The 17,841-nt window shown below is 43.3% G+C and overlaps 1 protein-coding gene across 3 annotated transcripts in view; it reads left to right on the forward strand.

Annotated features, from left to right (window-relative positions):
• The first annotated feature begins 339 nt into the window (after positions 1-339).
• Positions 340-17,841, forward strand: part of LOC115190951 (protein FAM91A1) — a 114,820-nt gene continuing 97,318 nt past the window's right edge. Inside the window, exons 1-4 of one of the 3 annotated variants that reach the window (XM_029748993.1) lie at positions 340-641; positions 2,291-2,375; positions 6,846-6,997; positions 9,110-9,167. In XM_029748993.1, coding sequence (XP_029604853.1) covers positions 570-641; positions 2,291-2,375; positions 6,846-6,997; positions 9,110-9,167 — 367 coding nt within the window. In that variant the 5' untranslated portion in view covers positions 340-569. Of the gene's footprint in view, positions 642-2,290; positions 2,376-5,464; positions 5,479-6,845; positions 6,998-7,430; positions 7,477-9,109; positions 9,168-17,841 lie in introns of those variants that run through there. The other 2 variants (XM_029748995.1, XM_029748994.1) reach the window with 2 other exon arrangements.

Consider the following 17,841-nt stretch of genomic DNA (forward strand, 5'->3'; position numbering starts at 1 on the left):
ATGTGGTCAAATGCAAAAAGCATGCCATATCAGACTAACTGGAGGTTATTTATTTATATCTAATAAGTTTGAAAACATTTGAACATTTCTCAATTAGACTTTGTTGGACCAGTTTCATGTGGATGTGTGCGATAGTTTGACATTATTAGCCACCAGCCAGACCGTTTATATTATATGACCATTATGCTCGACGTTAGAAATAATTATGGACATTTACTTTACAAGGTCGAGTACACATTGCTGGAAGGGAGCCAACCTTATGATTTTCTTAATTGACACAAACATTTACATTGAGTTTGATGCAATAATCATTTTATCAGTGTTCATTTCTACTGCCGTCCCTCATCGATCATTCAACATCCGCTGGTCACGTCTTGGACGGAAGTGACGAATTTAGCCAAAAAACCTGACGAAAATACAACAAGGAAGTGGATATTTATTAAAAAGGAAAAATTAGTTTTCTTCAGATAGGAAACATTTGAATTATCAAGTGAATGTTTTTGATGTTTCGGGGATATATTTATCTTGGACTATAGTTATCGTATCGTGGATCCATATTCACTCAAGCAATGAACACAGACGTTGAATTCCACATCAGGCAGAATTATCCGTGGAACAAGCTACCAGCAAATGTCAAACAGGTATGTGATCTAGCTAACCGGTTTTTCCACAGCTGGCTAGCTACATCTGTCCGTTAACGTTCTCCGGTGCGTTTAGAAATAGCTGATCAGTCTTCCGGCACATCTGCAACAACAGTGATTTTTGTGAATAACCTGAAAGCATCACTAAAACACAGCTCCATTAGCTAGGTAGCTGGCTAGCACAATAACCTTAGTCCTTAGCCCAATAACCTTAGTTCTTAGTCCAATAACCTTAGTCCTTAGCCCAATAACCTTAGTCCTTAGCCCAATAACCTTAGTCCTTAGCCCAATAACCTTAGTCCTTAGTCCAAGGACCTTAGTACTTAGTCCAAGGACCTTAGTACTTAGCACAATAACCTTACTCCTTAGTCCAAGGACCTTACATGTTCTGTTTAAAGGGCTGTTTGCTTCTGGAAGCCAAAACAGCCAAATACTCCATCTAAAAGTGAATCAATTACAATATAATTCTAAAAACAGAAATCCCTTTACTTTCATATCACATCAAAATAATTTCACAAATGTAAAATAATACACTTACTGTACATTGTTTTGAACTCCATTGCAGCAGACAGTATTTTTAGTGACATGTCCAACATTGTAATCAGTAACGTAACTTTTGGATTAGCCCAAACTCAGTAACGTGATCTGATTAAATTCAGTTACATTTAATTCTTCTTCTAATGCCTCTTAATGGGAAAGTAATATAAAAGTAAGTTACCAATTGAACCACATCTATTGCAGGATAAAGCAATGTTAAAGTTTACATCGCTGGACATATGGATGTTAAATTTTACTTTGTGTTGGTTATGTAGGCTTCTTATAACCCATCGCTTTCTACTCCATATAGTAATATGATTAAATGATATCTTTACATTAATATATATAATTTAGAAGTCCAAAAATTGATGTAGCAACTACAGATTTCCCCTTTAAATCTATGAAAAGTGGGTGGGTCTGAGCATGTGTCCATTAGGCCTATGGATGGATGTTTTTATCAGCATGAACTAGATTGAGCAATAAAAGCCCCACTGTTATTCCATAGGCTGGGATCCACACTATGCAGGTGTTAGAAGAGCACATTTTGTCCACTGGTTTTAAAAATAAATTAATCCTCAAAGTAATCATCTCGTTTTTTAAAAGTATCTGTAATCTGATTACAATATTATTGCTGCTAACAGATTACAGTTACCGTTTTTTTTTGTAATCCGTTACTCCCCAACCCTGCTAATTAGCACAGGTAGTCCACTCTGTCTTCCGTCAGTTTTCCTGTTAAACACGCGCTGTAACATGGAAATAGGTCCGTGTGGGATGATTCATCCTATAAAGGAGTGGAGTAACTACTAAACAAAAATATAAACGCAACATGATGAGGTCCTGGGCTGCCGTGGTTACACGTGGTCTGAGGTTGTGAGGCCAGTTGGTAATGCCAAATTCTGTAAAACGACAGATGGCTTATGGTAGAGAAATGAACGTTACCTTCTCTGGCAACAGCTCGGGTGGACATTCCTGCAATCAGCATGCCAACAGCACGCTCCCTCAAAACTTGAGACATCTGTGGCATAATACTTACTGTATGCAATCATGCTTACTGAGTTACTGTATATGTTACTGTATATTAATTCATCTCAATGTCCTGTTTTCATTTACAGAGTGTTGGGAACTCGCAGCGTGAATATGAGAAACACGTGCAGCTGTACAGTATCCGCAACCAGCTGAGGTTCCGCAATAACCTAGGTGAGTCAGCGTGGGAGGAGTCAGCGTGGGAGGAGTCAGCGTGGGAGGAGTCAGCGTGGGAGGGTTCAGTGTGGGAATCTCAGGCTTGTCAGAATAACAATGCTGTAGGCTATAATTTCCACCCCCTTTTTCAGGGCGAGCGCAGGCTCATATCCCAGTCACTTATATCCATTCAATGATAACCAATCATAAATCATTTATTGCTCGGTATAAATGCATTATTATGTTGACATGTATCTGAAATCATCTCTTATTGTCTGGTAGGCCAATACTAACGGTCCATAGACCCAGGTCTCAAATCGAAGGTTATTGGTCGCGTACACAGTTTTGCAATTGTTATCGCCGGAGCATCGAAATTCTTGTGTTTCTAGCAGCAACAGTGCAGTAATACCTATACCTATAGCAATAACAAAAACCATTACACACATAATACAGAATATAATACATATATATATATAGAAAACACACATAATCCAGAATATATAGATATATATATATCTATATCTATATAGAAAAGAAATGAAGAAATATAACGAGCATTGTCAAAGACAAGTATTCAGACCTTTTACTCAGTACTTTGTTGAATCACCTTTGGCAGCGATTACAGCCTCGAGTCTTCTTGGGTATGACGCTACAAGCTTGTCACATCTGTATTTGGGGAGTTTCTCCCATTCTTCTCTGCAGATCCTCTCAAGCTCTGTCAGGTTGGATGGGGAGCTTCGCTGCACAGCTATTTTCACGTCTCTCCAGAGATGTTTGATCGGGGTCAAGTCCGTGGTCTGGCTGGGCCACTCAACGACATTCAGAGACTGTGCCAAGCTTGTAGCGTCATACCTAAGAAAACTCAAGGCTGTAATCGCTGCCTAACGTGCTTTAACACAGTACTGTGTAAAGGGACTTAATACTTATGTAAATGTGTTATTTCCCTTTTTTATTTCTAATAACTTAGCAAAGATTTCTAGAAACTTTTTTCTGTGTCATTATGAGGAATTGTGTCTAAATTGATGAGGGAATTTAAAATAATCTATTTTAGAATAAGGCTGTAACCTAACAAAATGTGGAAAAAGTCAAGGGGTATGAATACTTTCCGAATGCACTGTGTGTGTATAGCATATATATAATGCTGTGCATAGACAGTATGGACAGTATATAGATAGAACAGGTGTGTACAACAGTAGTTATATGGGATGAACCAGGACTAGAATACAGTATATACATATGAAGTAGACAGCAGTAGTTATATAGGATGAACCAGGACTAGAATACAGCATATACATATGAAGTGGACAGCAGTAGTTATATAGGATGAACCAGGACGTAGAATACAGTATATACATATGAAGTGGACAGCAGTAGTTATATAGAATGAACCAGGACGTAGAATACAGTATATACATATGAAGTAGACAGCAGTAGTTATATAGGATGAACCAGGACTAGAATACAGTATATACATATGAAGTGGACAGCAGTAGTTATATAGGATGAACCAGGACGTAGAATACAGTATATAGATATGAAGTGGACAGCAGTAGTTATATATGATGAACCATGACTAGAATACAGTATATACATATGAAGTGGACAGCAGTAGTTATATAGGATGAACCAGGACTAGAATACAGTATATACATATGAAGTGGACAGCAGTAGTTATATAGAATACAGTATATACATATGAAGTGGACAGCAGTAGTTATATAGAATACAGTATATACATATGAAGTGGACAGCAGTAGTTATATAGGATGAACCAGGACTAGAATACAGGGTTGATTACAGTAAAATATACTTCACTGCATTGGATCCCTTCCAAAAATGTAACTGGAGCACTTGATGAGTCTTGTACTTTTTTGACATGACTTGTGTAGTACTTTAAAGGAACAGGGGTAATTCAGATAGACTGAGTGGGACACACCTGAATCTGTGGAGTTGGAAGTGCTGATTTAAGATCAGTTGTGCCTTTTAGATCAGAGTCAATAAGATCAACACTCCTGCTCTGAGATGCTTGATTACGTGGTCTGTTCTTTCTAAATCCCAGCTTTCCTACCCTGCCCATTGCAGCAGTGCAATTCCACACATATTGTTATGGGGCTGACAGGAGAAATGTGCAGTTGTACAGCTAATTACCTGCAATTCCACACATTCTGCCATGGCTTATGCTTCCTGAGTGACTAAAACATTATAACTAAACCAATGGAGACCATTCCATGACGTTTCTTCCTGCTTATCTAGTTTTCATTTTTGGTGATCGTTCGTAACCTTTTACCATTCCGAAAATGTTTTTCTAAACCATTTTAATCATATCTTTTGCAGTTGCAGGGAAACAGGTGAAACACTACTGCCTATCCGATCTCTGATCTGAGTGTCCATTCTTCCCTATCTGATATGAGTGTCTGTCCTACCCTGTCTATCTGATATGAGTGTCTGTCCTACCCTGTCTATCTGATCTGAGTGTCTATTCTTCCCTGTCTATCTGATCTGAGTGTCTCTGTCCTCTCCCCCCATCTGATCTGAGTGTCTCTGTCCTCTCCCCCCTGTCCCTATCTGATCTGAGTGTGTCTGTCCTCTCCCCCCTATCTGATCTGAGTGTCTCTGTCCTCTCCCCCCTGTCCCTATCTGATCTGAGTGTGTCTGTCCTCTCCCCCCTGTCCCTATCTGATCTGAGTGTCTCTGTCCTACCCTGTCCCTATCTGATCTGAGTATCTCTGTCCTGTCCTACCCTGTCCCTATCTGATCTGAGTGTCTCTGTCCTCTCCCCCTGTCCCTATCTGATCTGAGTTTCTCTGTCCTCTCCCCCCTGTCCCTATCTGATCTGAGTGTGTCTGTCCTCTCCCCCCTGTCCCTATCTGAGTGTCTCTGTCCTCTCCCCCTATCTGATCTGAGTGTCTCTGTCCTCTCCCCCTATCTGATCTGAGTGTCTCTGTCCTCTACCCCTGTCCCTATCTGATCTGAGTGTCTCTGTCCTCTCCCCCCTATCTGATCTGAGTGTCTCTGTCCTCTCCCCCCTGTCCCTATCTGATCTGAGTGTCTCTGTCCTCTCCCCCCTGTCCCTATCTGATCTGAGTGTCACCCCTTCTCCTACTATATCAGTATCATGGAGGTACAGTACTACTATATACTATTACTATATATAATATATCCACTGTAGTCACCCCTTCTCCTACTATATCAGTATCATGGAGGTACAGTAATACTATATACTATTACTATATATAATATATCAACTGTAGACACCCCTTCTCCTACTATATCAGTATAATGGAGGTACAGTAATACTATATACTATCACTATATATAATATATCAACTGTAGTCACCCCTTCTCCTACTATATCAGTATCATGGAGGTACAGTACTACTATATACTATTACTATATATAAGTGCCTCTGTCCTCTCCCCCCTGTCCCTATCTGATCTGAGTGTCTCTGTCCTCTCCCCCCTGTCCCTATCTGATCTGAGTGTCTCTGTCCTCTCCCCCCTATCTGATCTGAGTGTCTCTGTCCTCGCCCCCTGTCCCTATCTGATCTGAGTGTCTCTGTCCTCTCTCCCTGTCCCTATCTGATCTGAGTGTCTCTGTCCTCTCCCCCCTGTCCATTTCTGATCTGTCTCTGTCCTCTCCCCCCTGTCCCTATCTGATCTGAGTGTCTCTGTCCTCTCCCCCCTATCTGATCTGAGTGTCTCTGTCCTCTCCCCCCTATCTGATCTGAGTGTCTCTGTCCTCTCCCCCCTATCTGATCTGAGTGTCTCTGTCCTCTCCCCCCTATCTGATCTGAGTGTCTCTGTCCTCTCCCCCCTATCTGATCTGAGTGTCTCTGTCCTCTCCCCCCTGTCCCTATCTGATCTGAGTGTCTCTGTCCTCTCTCCCCTGTCCCTATCTGATCTTAGTGTCTCTGTCCTCTCTCCCCTGTCCCTATCTGATCTGAGTGTCTCTGTCCTCTCCCCCTGTCCCTATCTGATCTGAGTGTGTCTGTCCTCTCCCCCTGTCCCTATCTGATCTGAGTGTCTCTGTCCTCTCTCCCCTGTCCCTATCTGATCTTAGTGTCTCTGTCCTCTCTCCCCTGTCCCTATCTGATCTGAGTGTCTCTGTCCTCTCCCCCTGTCCCTATCTGATCTGAGTGTGTCTGTCCTCTCCCCCCTGTCCCTATCTGATCTGTCTCTGTCCTCTCCCCCCTATCTGATCTTAGTGTCTCTGTCCTCTCCCCCCTGTCCCTATCTGATCTGTGTCTCTGTCCTCTCCCCCCTATCTGATCTGAGTGTCTCTGTCCTCTCCCCCCTATCTGATCTTAGTGTCTCTGTCCTCTCCCCCCTGTCCCTATCTGATCTGAGTGTCTCTGTCCTCTCCCCCCTGTCCCTATCTGATCTGAGTGTCTCTGTCCTCTCCCCCTATCTGATCTGAGTGTCTCTGTCCTCTCCCCCCTGTCCCTATCTGATCTAAGTGTCTCTGTTCTCTCCCCCCTGTCTGTCCAGTGAGACACGTGAGGAAGGATGAGAGGAAGTACTATGAGGAGCTGCTGAAGTACAGCCGAGATCACCTGATGCTCTACCCCTACCACCTGTCAGACATCATGGTCAAAGGCCTTCGCATCACCCCCTTCTCCTACTATATCAGTATCATGGAGGTACAGTAATACTATTACTATATATAATATATCAACTGTAGTCACCCCTTCTCCTACTATATCAGTATCATGGAGGTACAGTAATACTATTACTATATATAATATATCAACTGTAGTCACCCCTTCTCCTACTATATCAGTATCATGGAGGTACAGTAATACTATATACTATTACTATATATAATATATCAACTGTAGTCACCCCTTCTCCTACTATATCAGTATCATGGAGGTACAGTACTACTATATACTATTACTATATATAATATATCAACTGTAGTCACCCCTTCTCCTACTATATCAGTATCATGGAGGTACAGTACTACTATATACTATTACTATATATAATATATCAACTGTAGTCACCCCTTCTCCTACTATATCAGTATCATGGAGGTACAGTACTACTATATACTATTACTATATATAATATATCCACTGTAGTCACCCCCTTCTCCTACTATATCAGTATCATGGAGGTTCAGTACTACTATATACTATTACTATATATAATATATCAACTGTAGTCACCCCCTTCTCCTACTATATCAGTATCATGGAGGTACAGTACTACTATATACTATCACTATATATAATATATCAACTGTAGTCACCCCTTCTCCTACTATATCAGTATCATGGAGGTACAGTACTACTATATACTATTACTATATATAATATATCAACTGTAGTCACCCCTTCTCCTACTATATCAGTATCATGGAGGTACAGTAATACTATATACTATTACTATTTATAATATATCAACTGTAGACACCCCTTCTCCTACTATATCAGTATCATGGAGGTACAGTAATACTATATACTATTACTATATATAATATATCCACTGTAGTCACCCCTTCTCATGGGGGTACAGTAATAATATACAGTTGAAGTCGGAAGTTTACATACACCCTAGCCAAATACATTTAAACTCAGTTTTTCACAATTCCTGACATTTAATCCTAGTTAAAATTCCCCGTCTTAGGTCAGTTAGGATCACCACTTAATTTTAAGAATGTGAAATGTCAGAATAATAGTAGAGAGAATGATTTATTTCAGCTTTTATTTCTTTCATCACATTCCCAGTGGGTCAGAAGTTTACATACACTCAATTAGTATTTGGTAGCATTGCCTTTAAATTGTTTAACTTGGGTCAAACGTTTCGGGTAGCCTTCCACAAGCTTCCCACAATAAGTTGGGTGAATTTTGGCCCATTCCTCCTGACAGAGCTGGTGTAACTGAGTCAGGTTTGTAGGCCTCCTTGCTCGCACACGCTTTTTCAGTTCTGCACACACATTTTCTATAGGATTGAGGTCAGGGCTTTGTGATGGCCACTCCAATACCTTGACTTTGTTGTCCTTAAGCCATTTTGCCACAACTTTGGAAGTATCCTTGGGGGTCATTGTCCATTTGGAAGACCCATTTGCCACCAAGCTTTAACTTCCTGACTGATTTCTTGAGATGTTGCTTCAATATATAAACATAATTTTTCTGCCACATGATGCCATCTATTTTCCCCCCTTTTTCTTCCTAACATAACGATGATCATTATGGCCAAACAGTTCTATTTTTGTTTCATCAGACCAGAGGACATTTCTCCTACTATACACAGACTAATGTCATGAATAACTAGTCTTCACTGATCATGATATCGTTAACTATGTTTTTTTTATTACATTCTGAGCCAGCATTTCATGGCACTAACTTCATACCTGACCTGTAAATATCATGACTGTGTCCCTCTAATAATCCTGTTTATGTGTTTAATATAAACTGGGGAAGAAGAAATGAACACAGTGGTTCTCGTCTTCAGAAACAGTTGCTACTATGTCCCAAATGGCACTCTATTCCCCCATAGGGCCCTGGTCAAAAGTAGTGCACTAAATGGGGAATAGGGCGCCATTTGGGACATTTTTGGTGATTAATGAAGGCTCAGGGAAGGAAGGAATGGTGTAGGAAGAGAAATAGGTTTTAATTTGCTGCTCCCCTTTCCCTCGTTAATTTCTCCACCCTTCTCTTCTCTTCCCCCCTCCCTTCCTCCTCTTCCCCCCTCTCTTCCCTCTCTTCCCTCCGTCTTTTCCTTCTCTTCCCTCTCTCCTCCTCTAGGACATAATGAACGTAGAGAAGAGTTACGACTCGCTGCCCAACTTCACTGCTGCTGACTGTAAGTAGAACTGTTGCTGTACTTTTTCTGAGCTGTGTGTGTGTGTGTGTGTGTTGCCTGGCAATATTGCCTCCAAAAACTGTTGACTATTAGTAGTATTGTAAATCAAATCAAACTTTATTTGTCACATGCGCTGAATACAAGTGTAGACTTCACCATGAAATGCTTACTTACAAGCCCTTAACCAACAGTGCAGTTCAAGAAGAAGAAAATATTTATAAAGTAGACAAAAATAAAAAGTAACACAATAAGAATAACATTAACAAGGTTACATACAGGGGGTACAGGTACAGAGTCAATGTGGAGGCTATATACAGGGGGTACAGGTACAGAGTCAATGTGGAGGCTATATACAGGGGGTACAGGTACAGAGTCAATGTGGAGGCTATATACAGGGGGTACAGGTACAGAGTCAATGTGGAGGCTATATACAGGGGGTACCGGTACAGAGTCAATGTGGAGGCTATATACAGGGGGTACCGGTACAGAGTCAATGTGGAGGCTATATACAGGGGGGTACCGGTACAGAGTCAATGTGGAGGCTATATACAGGGTATTATGGTACAGAGTCAATGTGGAGGCTATATACAGGGGGTACAGGTACAGAGTCAATGTGGAGGCTATATACAGGGGGTACAGGTACAGAGTCAATGTGGAGGCTATATACAGGGGGTACAGGTACAGAGTCAATGTGGAGGCTATATACAGGGGGTACAGGTACAGAGTCAATGTGGAGGCTATATACAGGGGGTACAGGTACAGAGTCAATGTGGAGGCTATATACAGGGGGGTACCGGTACAGAGTCAATGTGGAGGCTATATACAGGGGGTACCGGTACAGAGTCAATGTGGAGGCTATATACAGGGGGTACAGGTACAGAGTCAATGTGGAGGCTATATACAGGGGGTACAGGTACAGAGTCAATGTGGAGGCTATATACAGGGGGTACCGGTACAGAGTCAATGTGGAGGCTATATACAGGGGGTACCGGTACAGAGTCAATGTGGAGGCTATATAAAGGGGGTACCGGTACAGAGTCAATGTGGAGGCTATATACAGGGGTACCGGTACAGAGTCAATGTGGAGGCTATATACAGGGGGTACCGGTACAGAGTCAATGTGGAGGCTATATACAGGGGGGTACCGGTACAGAGTCAATGTGGAGGCTATATACAGGGTATTATGGTACAGAGTCAATGTGGAGGCTATATACAGGGGGTACCGGTACAGAGTCAATGTGGAGGCTATATACAGGGGGTACCGGTACAGAGTCAATGTGGAGGCTATATACAGGGGGTACCGGTACAGAGTCAATGTGCTGGGTACAGGCTAGTTGAGGTAATTTGTTCATGTTGGTAGAGGTGAAGTGACTATGCATTGATAATAAACTGTGAGTAACAGCAGTGAACAAAAGGAAGGGGGGGGTCAATATAAATTGTCCGGTGGCGATTTTATTAATTGTTCAGCAGTCTTATGGCTGAGAACGCACCCTTGTGGGGCCCCAGTGTTGAGGATCTGTGAAGTGGAGATGTTGTTTCCTACCTTCACCCCTTGGGGGCGACCCCTCAGGAAGTTCAGGACCCAGTTGCTGGCCCAACGCTCTAATCACTAAGCTACTTGCCACCCCCAATACACAAAAATATAATATATATAATATAAATGCAACAGTTTGAAATTATTTTACTTAGTTACATATAAATTCATATAAGGAAATCAGTAAATTTAAATGAATTCATTAGTCCCTAATCTATGAATTTCACGTGACTGGGAATACAGATGTACATCTGTTTATCACAGATACAAAAAAGGTAGGGGTGTGGATCAGAAAACCAGTCAGTATCTGGTGTGACCACCATTTGCCTCATGCAGCGCACATCTCCTTCACATAGAGTTGATCAGGCTGTTGATTGTGGAATGTTGTTCCACTCCTCTTCAATGGCTGTGTGAAGTTGCTGGATATTGGCGGAAACTGGAACATGTGGTTGTACACGTCGATCCAGAGCATCCCAAACATGCTCAATGGGTGACAGGTCTGGTGAGTATGCAGTTCATGGAAGAACTGGGACATTTTCAGCTTCCAGGAATTATGTACAGGTCCTTGTGACATTGGGCAGTGCATTATCATGCTGAAACATGAGGTGATGTCGGCGGATAAATGGCACGACAATGGGCCTCAGGATCTCGTCACGGTATCTCTGTTCATTAAAATTGCCATCGATAAAATGCAATTGTGTTTGTTGTCCGTAGTTTATTCCTGCCCATACCTTAACCCCACCGCCACCATGGGGCGCTCTGTTACCAACGTTGACATCAACAAACCGCTCGCGCACGTGATTCCATACGCTGTCTGCCATCTGCCCGGTACAGTTGAAACCGGGATTCATCCGTGAAGAGCACACTTCTCCAGCCAGTGGCCATCGAAGGTGAGCATTTGCCCACTGAAGGTCAAGACCCTGGTGAGGACCACGAGCATGCAGATGAGCTTCCCTTAGACGGTTTCTGACAGTTTGTGCAGAAATTCTTTGGTTTGTGCAAACCCACAGTTTCATCAGCTGTCCAGATGGCTGGTCTCAGAAAATCCCGCAGGTGAAGAAGCTGGATGTGGAGTGCCTGGATTGGCCTGGTTACATGTGTTCTGCGGTTGTGAGGCCGGTTTGACGTACTGCCAAATTCTCTAAAAACAATGTTGGAGGCGGCTTATGGTAGAGAAATGAACATTCAATTCTCTGGCAACAGCTCTGGTGGACATTCCTGCAGTCAGAATGCTAATTTTACGCTCCCTCAAAACTTGAGACGTTTGTGGGATTGGATTGTGTGACAAAACTGCACAAGGTGCACCTGTGTAATGATCATACTGTTTAATCAGCTTCTTGATATGCCACACCTGTCAGGGTGATGGATTATCTTGGCAAAGGAGAAATTGTCACAGAAAAAAACTATAAAAAAAAAAAAAGGGTTTTGTGCCTATGTAAAATTTCAGGTATCTTTTATTTCAGCTCATTGAACATGGGACCAACACTTTACATGTTGCGTTTATATTTTTCTTTACTGTACCTCACTGTACATCCTCTCTGTTGCAGACACTAAACCACTGCACCTGTCATTAAAACCACACAAAAGGGTAGAATCAGGTGGGAACATAACTGGATTGTAAAACCACATTTCCCACAAACCTCTGCCTTTCTCAAACACCAGATTGACTTGAAAATGTTGCTAGAACGTTATACCCATTGTAATAAGAATTTAATGGCAACATCTTTGTCTTGAAGGTCCAGTTTTGTTCATTTGGTGTCTTTTGCTATCTTGGTATCTTTTGTTCGCTTGGTCTTGTTTGATCTTTGACCTGATTTTGAATTCTTCTCAGTTCTGTGTGTTATTCCTCTAAATAGGAATTACAAAAAATACTTTTGAGGAACTCACTAACTGATTTAACAATTATTGCGAAACCCCACCGTGTTAAAAACGTCAAATCAAATGTATGAAGCTGGACGGCTCCATGACTTTCTGCTGTCAGACTGGCCAGAAGCAGGATGGCTGCCTGACTTCCTGTTGTCAGACTGGCCAGAAGCAGGATGGCTCCATGTCTTTCTGCTGAGAGACTGGCCAGAAGCAGGATGCTCCATGACTTCCTGCTGTCAGACTGGCCAGAAGCAGGATGGCTCCATGACTTTCTACTGAGAGACTGGCCAGAAGCAGGATGGCTCCATGACTTTCTGCTGAGAGACTGGCCAGAAGCAGGATGCTCCATGACTTCCTGCTGTCAGACTGGCCAGAAGCAGGATGGCTCCATGACTTTCTGCTGAGAGACTGGCCAGAAGCAGGATGGCTCCATGACTTTCTGCTGAGAGACTGGCCAGAAGCAGGATGGCTCCATGATTTTCTGCTGTCAGACTGGCCAGAAGCAGGATGGCTCCATGACTTCCTGCTGTCAGACTGGCCAGAAGCAGGATGGCTCCATGACTTTCTGCTGAGAGACTGGCCAGAAGCAGGATGGCTCCATGACTTTCTGCTGTCAGACTGGCCAGAAGCAGGATGGCTGCCTGACTTCCTGTTGTCAGACTGGCCAGAAGCAGGATGGCTCCATGACTTTCTGCTGAGAGACTGGCCAGAAGCAGGATGCTCCATGACTTCCTGCTGTCAGACTGGCCAGAAGCAGGATACCTCCATGACTTTCTGCTGTCAGACTGGCCAGAAGCAGGATGGCTCCATGACTTTCTGCTGAGAGACTGGCCAGAAGCAGGATGGCTCCATGACTTTCTGCTGTCAGACTGGCCAGAAGCAGGATGGCTCCATGACTTTCTGCTGAGAGACTGGCCAGAAGCAGGATGGCTCCATGACTTTCTGCTGTCAGACTGGCCAGAAGCAGGTTGGCTCCATGACTTTCTGCTGTCAGACTGGCCAGAAGCAGGAAGCTCCATGACTTTCTGCTGAGAGACTGGCCAGAAGCAGGATGGCTCCATGACTTTCTGCTGAGAGACTGGCCAGAAGCAGGATGGCTCCATGATTTTCTGCTGTCAGACTGGCCAGAAGCAGGATGGCTCCATGACTTTCTGCTGTCAGACTGGTCAGAAGCAGGATGGCTCCATGACTTTCTGCTGTCAGACTGGCCAGAAGCAGGATGGCTCCATTACTTCCTTCTGTCAGACTGGCCAGAAGCAGGATGGCTCCATGACTTTCTGCTGTCAGACTGGCCAGAAGCAGGATGGCTCCATTACTTCCTTCTGTCAGACTGGCCAGAAGCAGGATGGATCCATGACTATCTGTTGAGAGACTGGCCAGAAGCAGGATGCTCCATGACTTCCTGCTGAGAGACTGGCCAGAAGCAGGATGGCTACTTGACTTTCTGCTGTCAGACTGGCCAGAAGCAGCATGGCTCCATGATTTTCTGCTGTCAGACTGGCCAGAAGCAGGATGCTCCATGACTTTCTGCTGTCAGACTGGCCAGAAGCAGGATGGCTCCATGACTTCCTGCTGTCAGACTGGCCAGAAGCAGGATGGCTCCATGACTTCCTGCTGTCAGACTAGCCAGAAGCAGGATGGCTCCATGACTTCCTGCCTCAGACTAGGTGGGTTTATTAGTGGGTGAAAAGTAGAGGGTTTGGCAGAGCAGGCCCCTAGTAGAGGTCGACCTCTAGCCCCTAGTCAGCATATCCAAACCAGAAACCGTGGATAGATGGCAGCATTTAACAACGGGATGGAGACTGGGAACTTGGACGAGTTCAAAGAGATCAGCTACGTCCATCAGAGGCAAAACGACTTTACAAAACGACATGCACGTGTCACGGACTTCAGGCAATAATGGATTACAGGGAAAACCAGTTCTAGCGAGGGCAATGGTAAATGGTACAGAATCTGCTTGATCCCCTCTGTGAAATGGTATACAATCAGCTTGATCCCCTCTGATAAATGGTATAGAATCAGCTTGATCCCCTCTGTTAAATGGTATAGAATCAGCTTGATCCCCTCTGTTAAATGGTATAGAATCAGCTTGATCCCCTCTGTTAAATGGTATAGAATCAGCTTGATCCCCTCTGTGAAATGGTACAGAATCAGCTTGATCCCCTCTGTCGAAGACGCCTTCTTTTCTATATATTTTCAGGAATATTGTTAACAAACACGCCCCCATAAAGAAAATTAGAATTAAAAACAGGTACAGCCCCTGGTTCGACCGTGATTTTGCAGAGTTACTCCACCTCAAGAATTGCTTTTGGTGAAATGCTCGGCACACACATACTGACTGGCTGTCGTTCAGGCAAATGAGAAATAAGTGCACTCAGGCTATCCGGAAGGCCAAAGTTAATTACTTTAAAGAGCAGTTCTCTCTCTGTGGTTCTAACCCCAAGAAGTTCTAGAAAATGGTTAAAGACCTGGAGAATAAACCCTCCTCCTCACAGCTGCCCATATCCCTGAATGTTGATGATGTGGTTGTTACTGACAAGAAGCACATGGCTGAGTTCTTTAATCACCACTTTATTAAGTCAGGATTCCTATTTGGCTCATCCATGCTTCCTTGCCCGTCCAACATTTCCTCATCTCCCACCCCTTCTAATGCGACTATCCCAGATGCTCCTCCCTCTTTTTCCCCTGCCCCGCTACAAAGTTTCTCCCTGCAGGCAGTCACTAAGTCCGAGGTGCTAAAGGAGCTCCTTAAACTTGACTCCTAAAAAACATCTGGGACAGATGGTTTAGACCCTTTCTTCTTTAACCCCTGTGCGGCCTCGACATCCAGTGAAATATCCTATCTTCATTAGCATAACAAAGTGTAATAATCTTTTTTTTCAAATTATATAGTTTTATAGATACACCTCTCCTGAATCGAACCACGTTGTCCGATTTCAAAAGGGCTTTACAGCAAAAGCAAAACATTAGATTATGTTAGAGGAGTATATCGTAAAAGTAGCCACATAGCCATTTTCCGACCAACCACATGCATCACAAATAACCAAAAAACAGCTAAATGCAGCACTAACCTTTGACAATCTTCATCAGATGACACACCTAGGACATCATGTTACACAATACATGCATTCTTTTCTTCGATAAAGTTCATATTTATATATAAAAACAGCATTTTACATCGGTGCGTAACGTTGACTAACAATTTTCCCTCAAATGCATCCGATGAAACAGCGCTACAATTTACTAAATTACTATTCGAAAACATTTTTAAAATGTAATATTGTCATTCTAAGATTTATAGATGAATATCTCTTGAAAGCACCTGTAATGCCAGATTTAAAAATAACTTTACTGGGTAATCACACTTTGCGATAAAAGGGGATGCGATACTCAGAACAATAGGCTACGTTACAGGTCAGCGCCATCTTGGAACAATCGCATATCAAATCTAGTCTTGTATACTATTGTCAATAATCCCTTACCTTTGATTATCTTCATCCTTAGGCACTTCCAGGAATCCCAGGTCCACAACAAATGTATTTTCGTTCGAAAAAGTTCATCCTTATGTTCCATTAGCTTGTTGTTGTTAGCGCGTTCTGAAGGCTGCACCAAAAGCTCCGTGGCCGCGGGACTATTCTTTCAACAAAATGCATTTTTTTCTTATTTAGGTTCGTTCAAACGTTGTATAACATAAATCTTTAGGGCCTTTTTTTTCCCTATCCTAGGCGACCGTCAAGAGGTTAAGGTTGCTGCCCTTATCATCGCCAAGCCTATCTCTGACCTTTTTAACCCGTCTCCCCTCTCTGGTGAGGTTCCCATTGCTTAGAAGGCAGCCACGGTTCGTCCTTCATTTAAAGGGGGAGATCAAGCTGATCCTAACTGTTATAGGCCTATTTCTATTTTGCCCTGTTTATCAAAAGTGTTGGAAAAATGTGTCAATTATCAACTGACTGGTTTTCTTGATGTCTATAGTATTCTCTCTGGTATGCAATCTGGTTTCCCCTCAGGTTATGGATGTGTCACTGCAACCTTAAAGGTCCTCAATGATGTCACCATTTGCTCTTGATTCTAAGCAATGTTGTGCTGCTATTTTTATTGACTTGGCCAACGCTTTTGATACGGTAGACCATTCCATTCTTGTGGGCCGGCTAAGGAGTATTGGTGTCTCTGAGGGGTCTTTGGCCTGGTTTGTGAACTACCTCTCTCAAAGAGTGCAGTGTAGAAAGTCAGAACATCTGCTGTCTCAGCCACCGCCTGTCACCAAGGGAGTACCCCAAGGCTCGATCCTAGGCCCCACGCTCTTCTCAATTTACATCAACAACATAGCTCAGCCGGTAGGAAGCTCTCTCATCCATTTATATGCAGATTATACAGTTTTATACTCAGCTGGCCCCTCCCCGGATTTTGTGTTAAATGCTCTACAACAAAGCTTTCTTAGTGTCCAACAAGCTTTCTCTACCCTTAACCCTGTTCTGAACACCTCCAAAACAAAGGTCATGTGGTTTGGTAAGAAGAATGCCTCTCTTCCCACAGGTGTTATTACTACCTCTGAGGGTTTAGAGCTTGAGGTAGTCACCTCATACAAGTACTTGGGAGTATGGCTAGACAGTACACTGTCCTTCTCTCAGCACATATCAAAGCTGCAGGCTAAAGTTAAATCTAGACTTGGTTTCTTCTATCGTAATCGCTCCTCTTTCACCCCAGCTGCCAAACTAACCCTGATTCAGATGACCATCCTACCCATGCTATATTACGGAGACGTGATTTATAGATCGGCAGGTAAGGGTGCTCTCGAGCAGCTAGATGTTCTTTACCATTCGGCCATCAAATTTGCCACCATTGCTCCTTATAGGACACATCACTGCCCTCTATAATCCTCTGTAAACTGGTCATATCTGTATACCCGTCGCAAGACCCACTGGTTGATGCTTATTTATAAAACCCTCTTGGGCCTCATTCCCCCCTATCTGAGATATCTACTGCAGCCCTCATCCTCCACATACAACACCCGTTCACTCCCCCCTATCTGAGATATCTACTGCAGCCCTCATCCTCCACATACAACACCCGGTCACTCCCCCCTATCTGAGATATCTACTGCAGCCCTCATCCTCCACATACAACACCCGCTCACTCCCCCCTATCTGAGATATCTACTGCAGCCCTCATCCTCCACATACAGCACCCGTTCACTCCCCCCTATCTGAGATATCTACTGCAGCCCTCATCCTCCACATACAGCACCCGTTCACTCCCCCCTATCTGAGATATCTA

This window comes from Salmo trutta, unplaced genomic scaffold (genome assembly GCF_901001165.1).
Source record: "Salmo trutta unplaced genomic scaffold, fSalTru1.1, whole genome shotgun sequence".
Taxonomy (NCBI): domain Eukaryota; kingdom Metazoa; phylum Chordata; class Actinopteri; order Salmoniformes; family Salmonidae; genus Salmo; species Salmo trutta.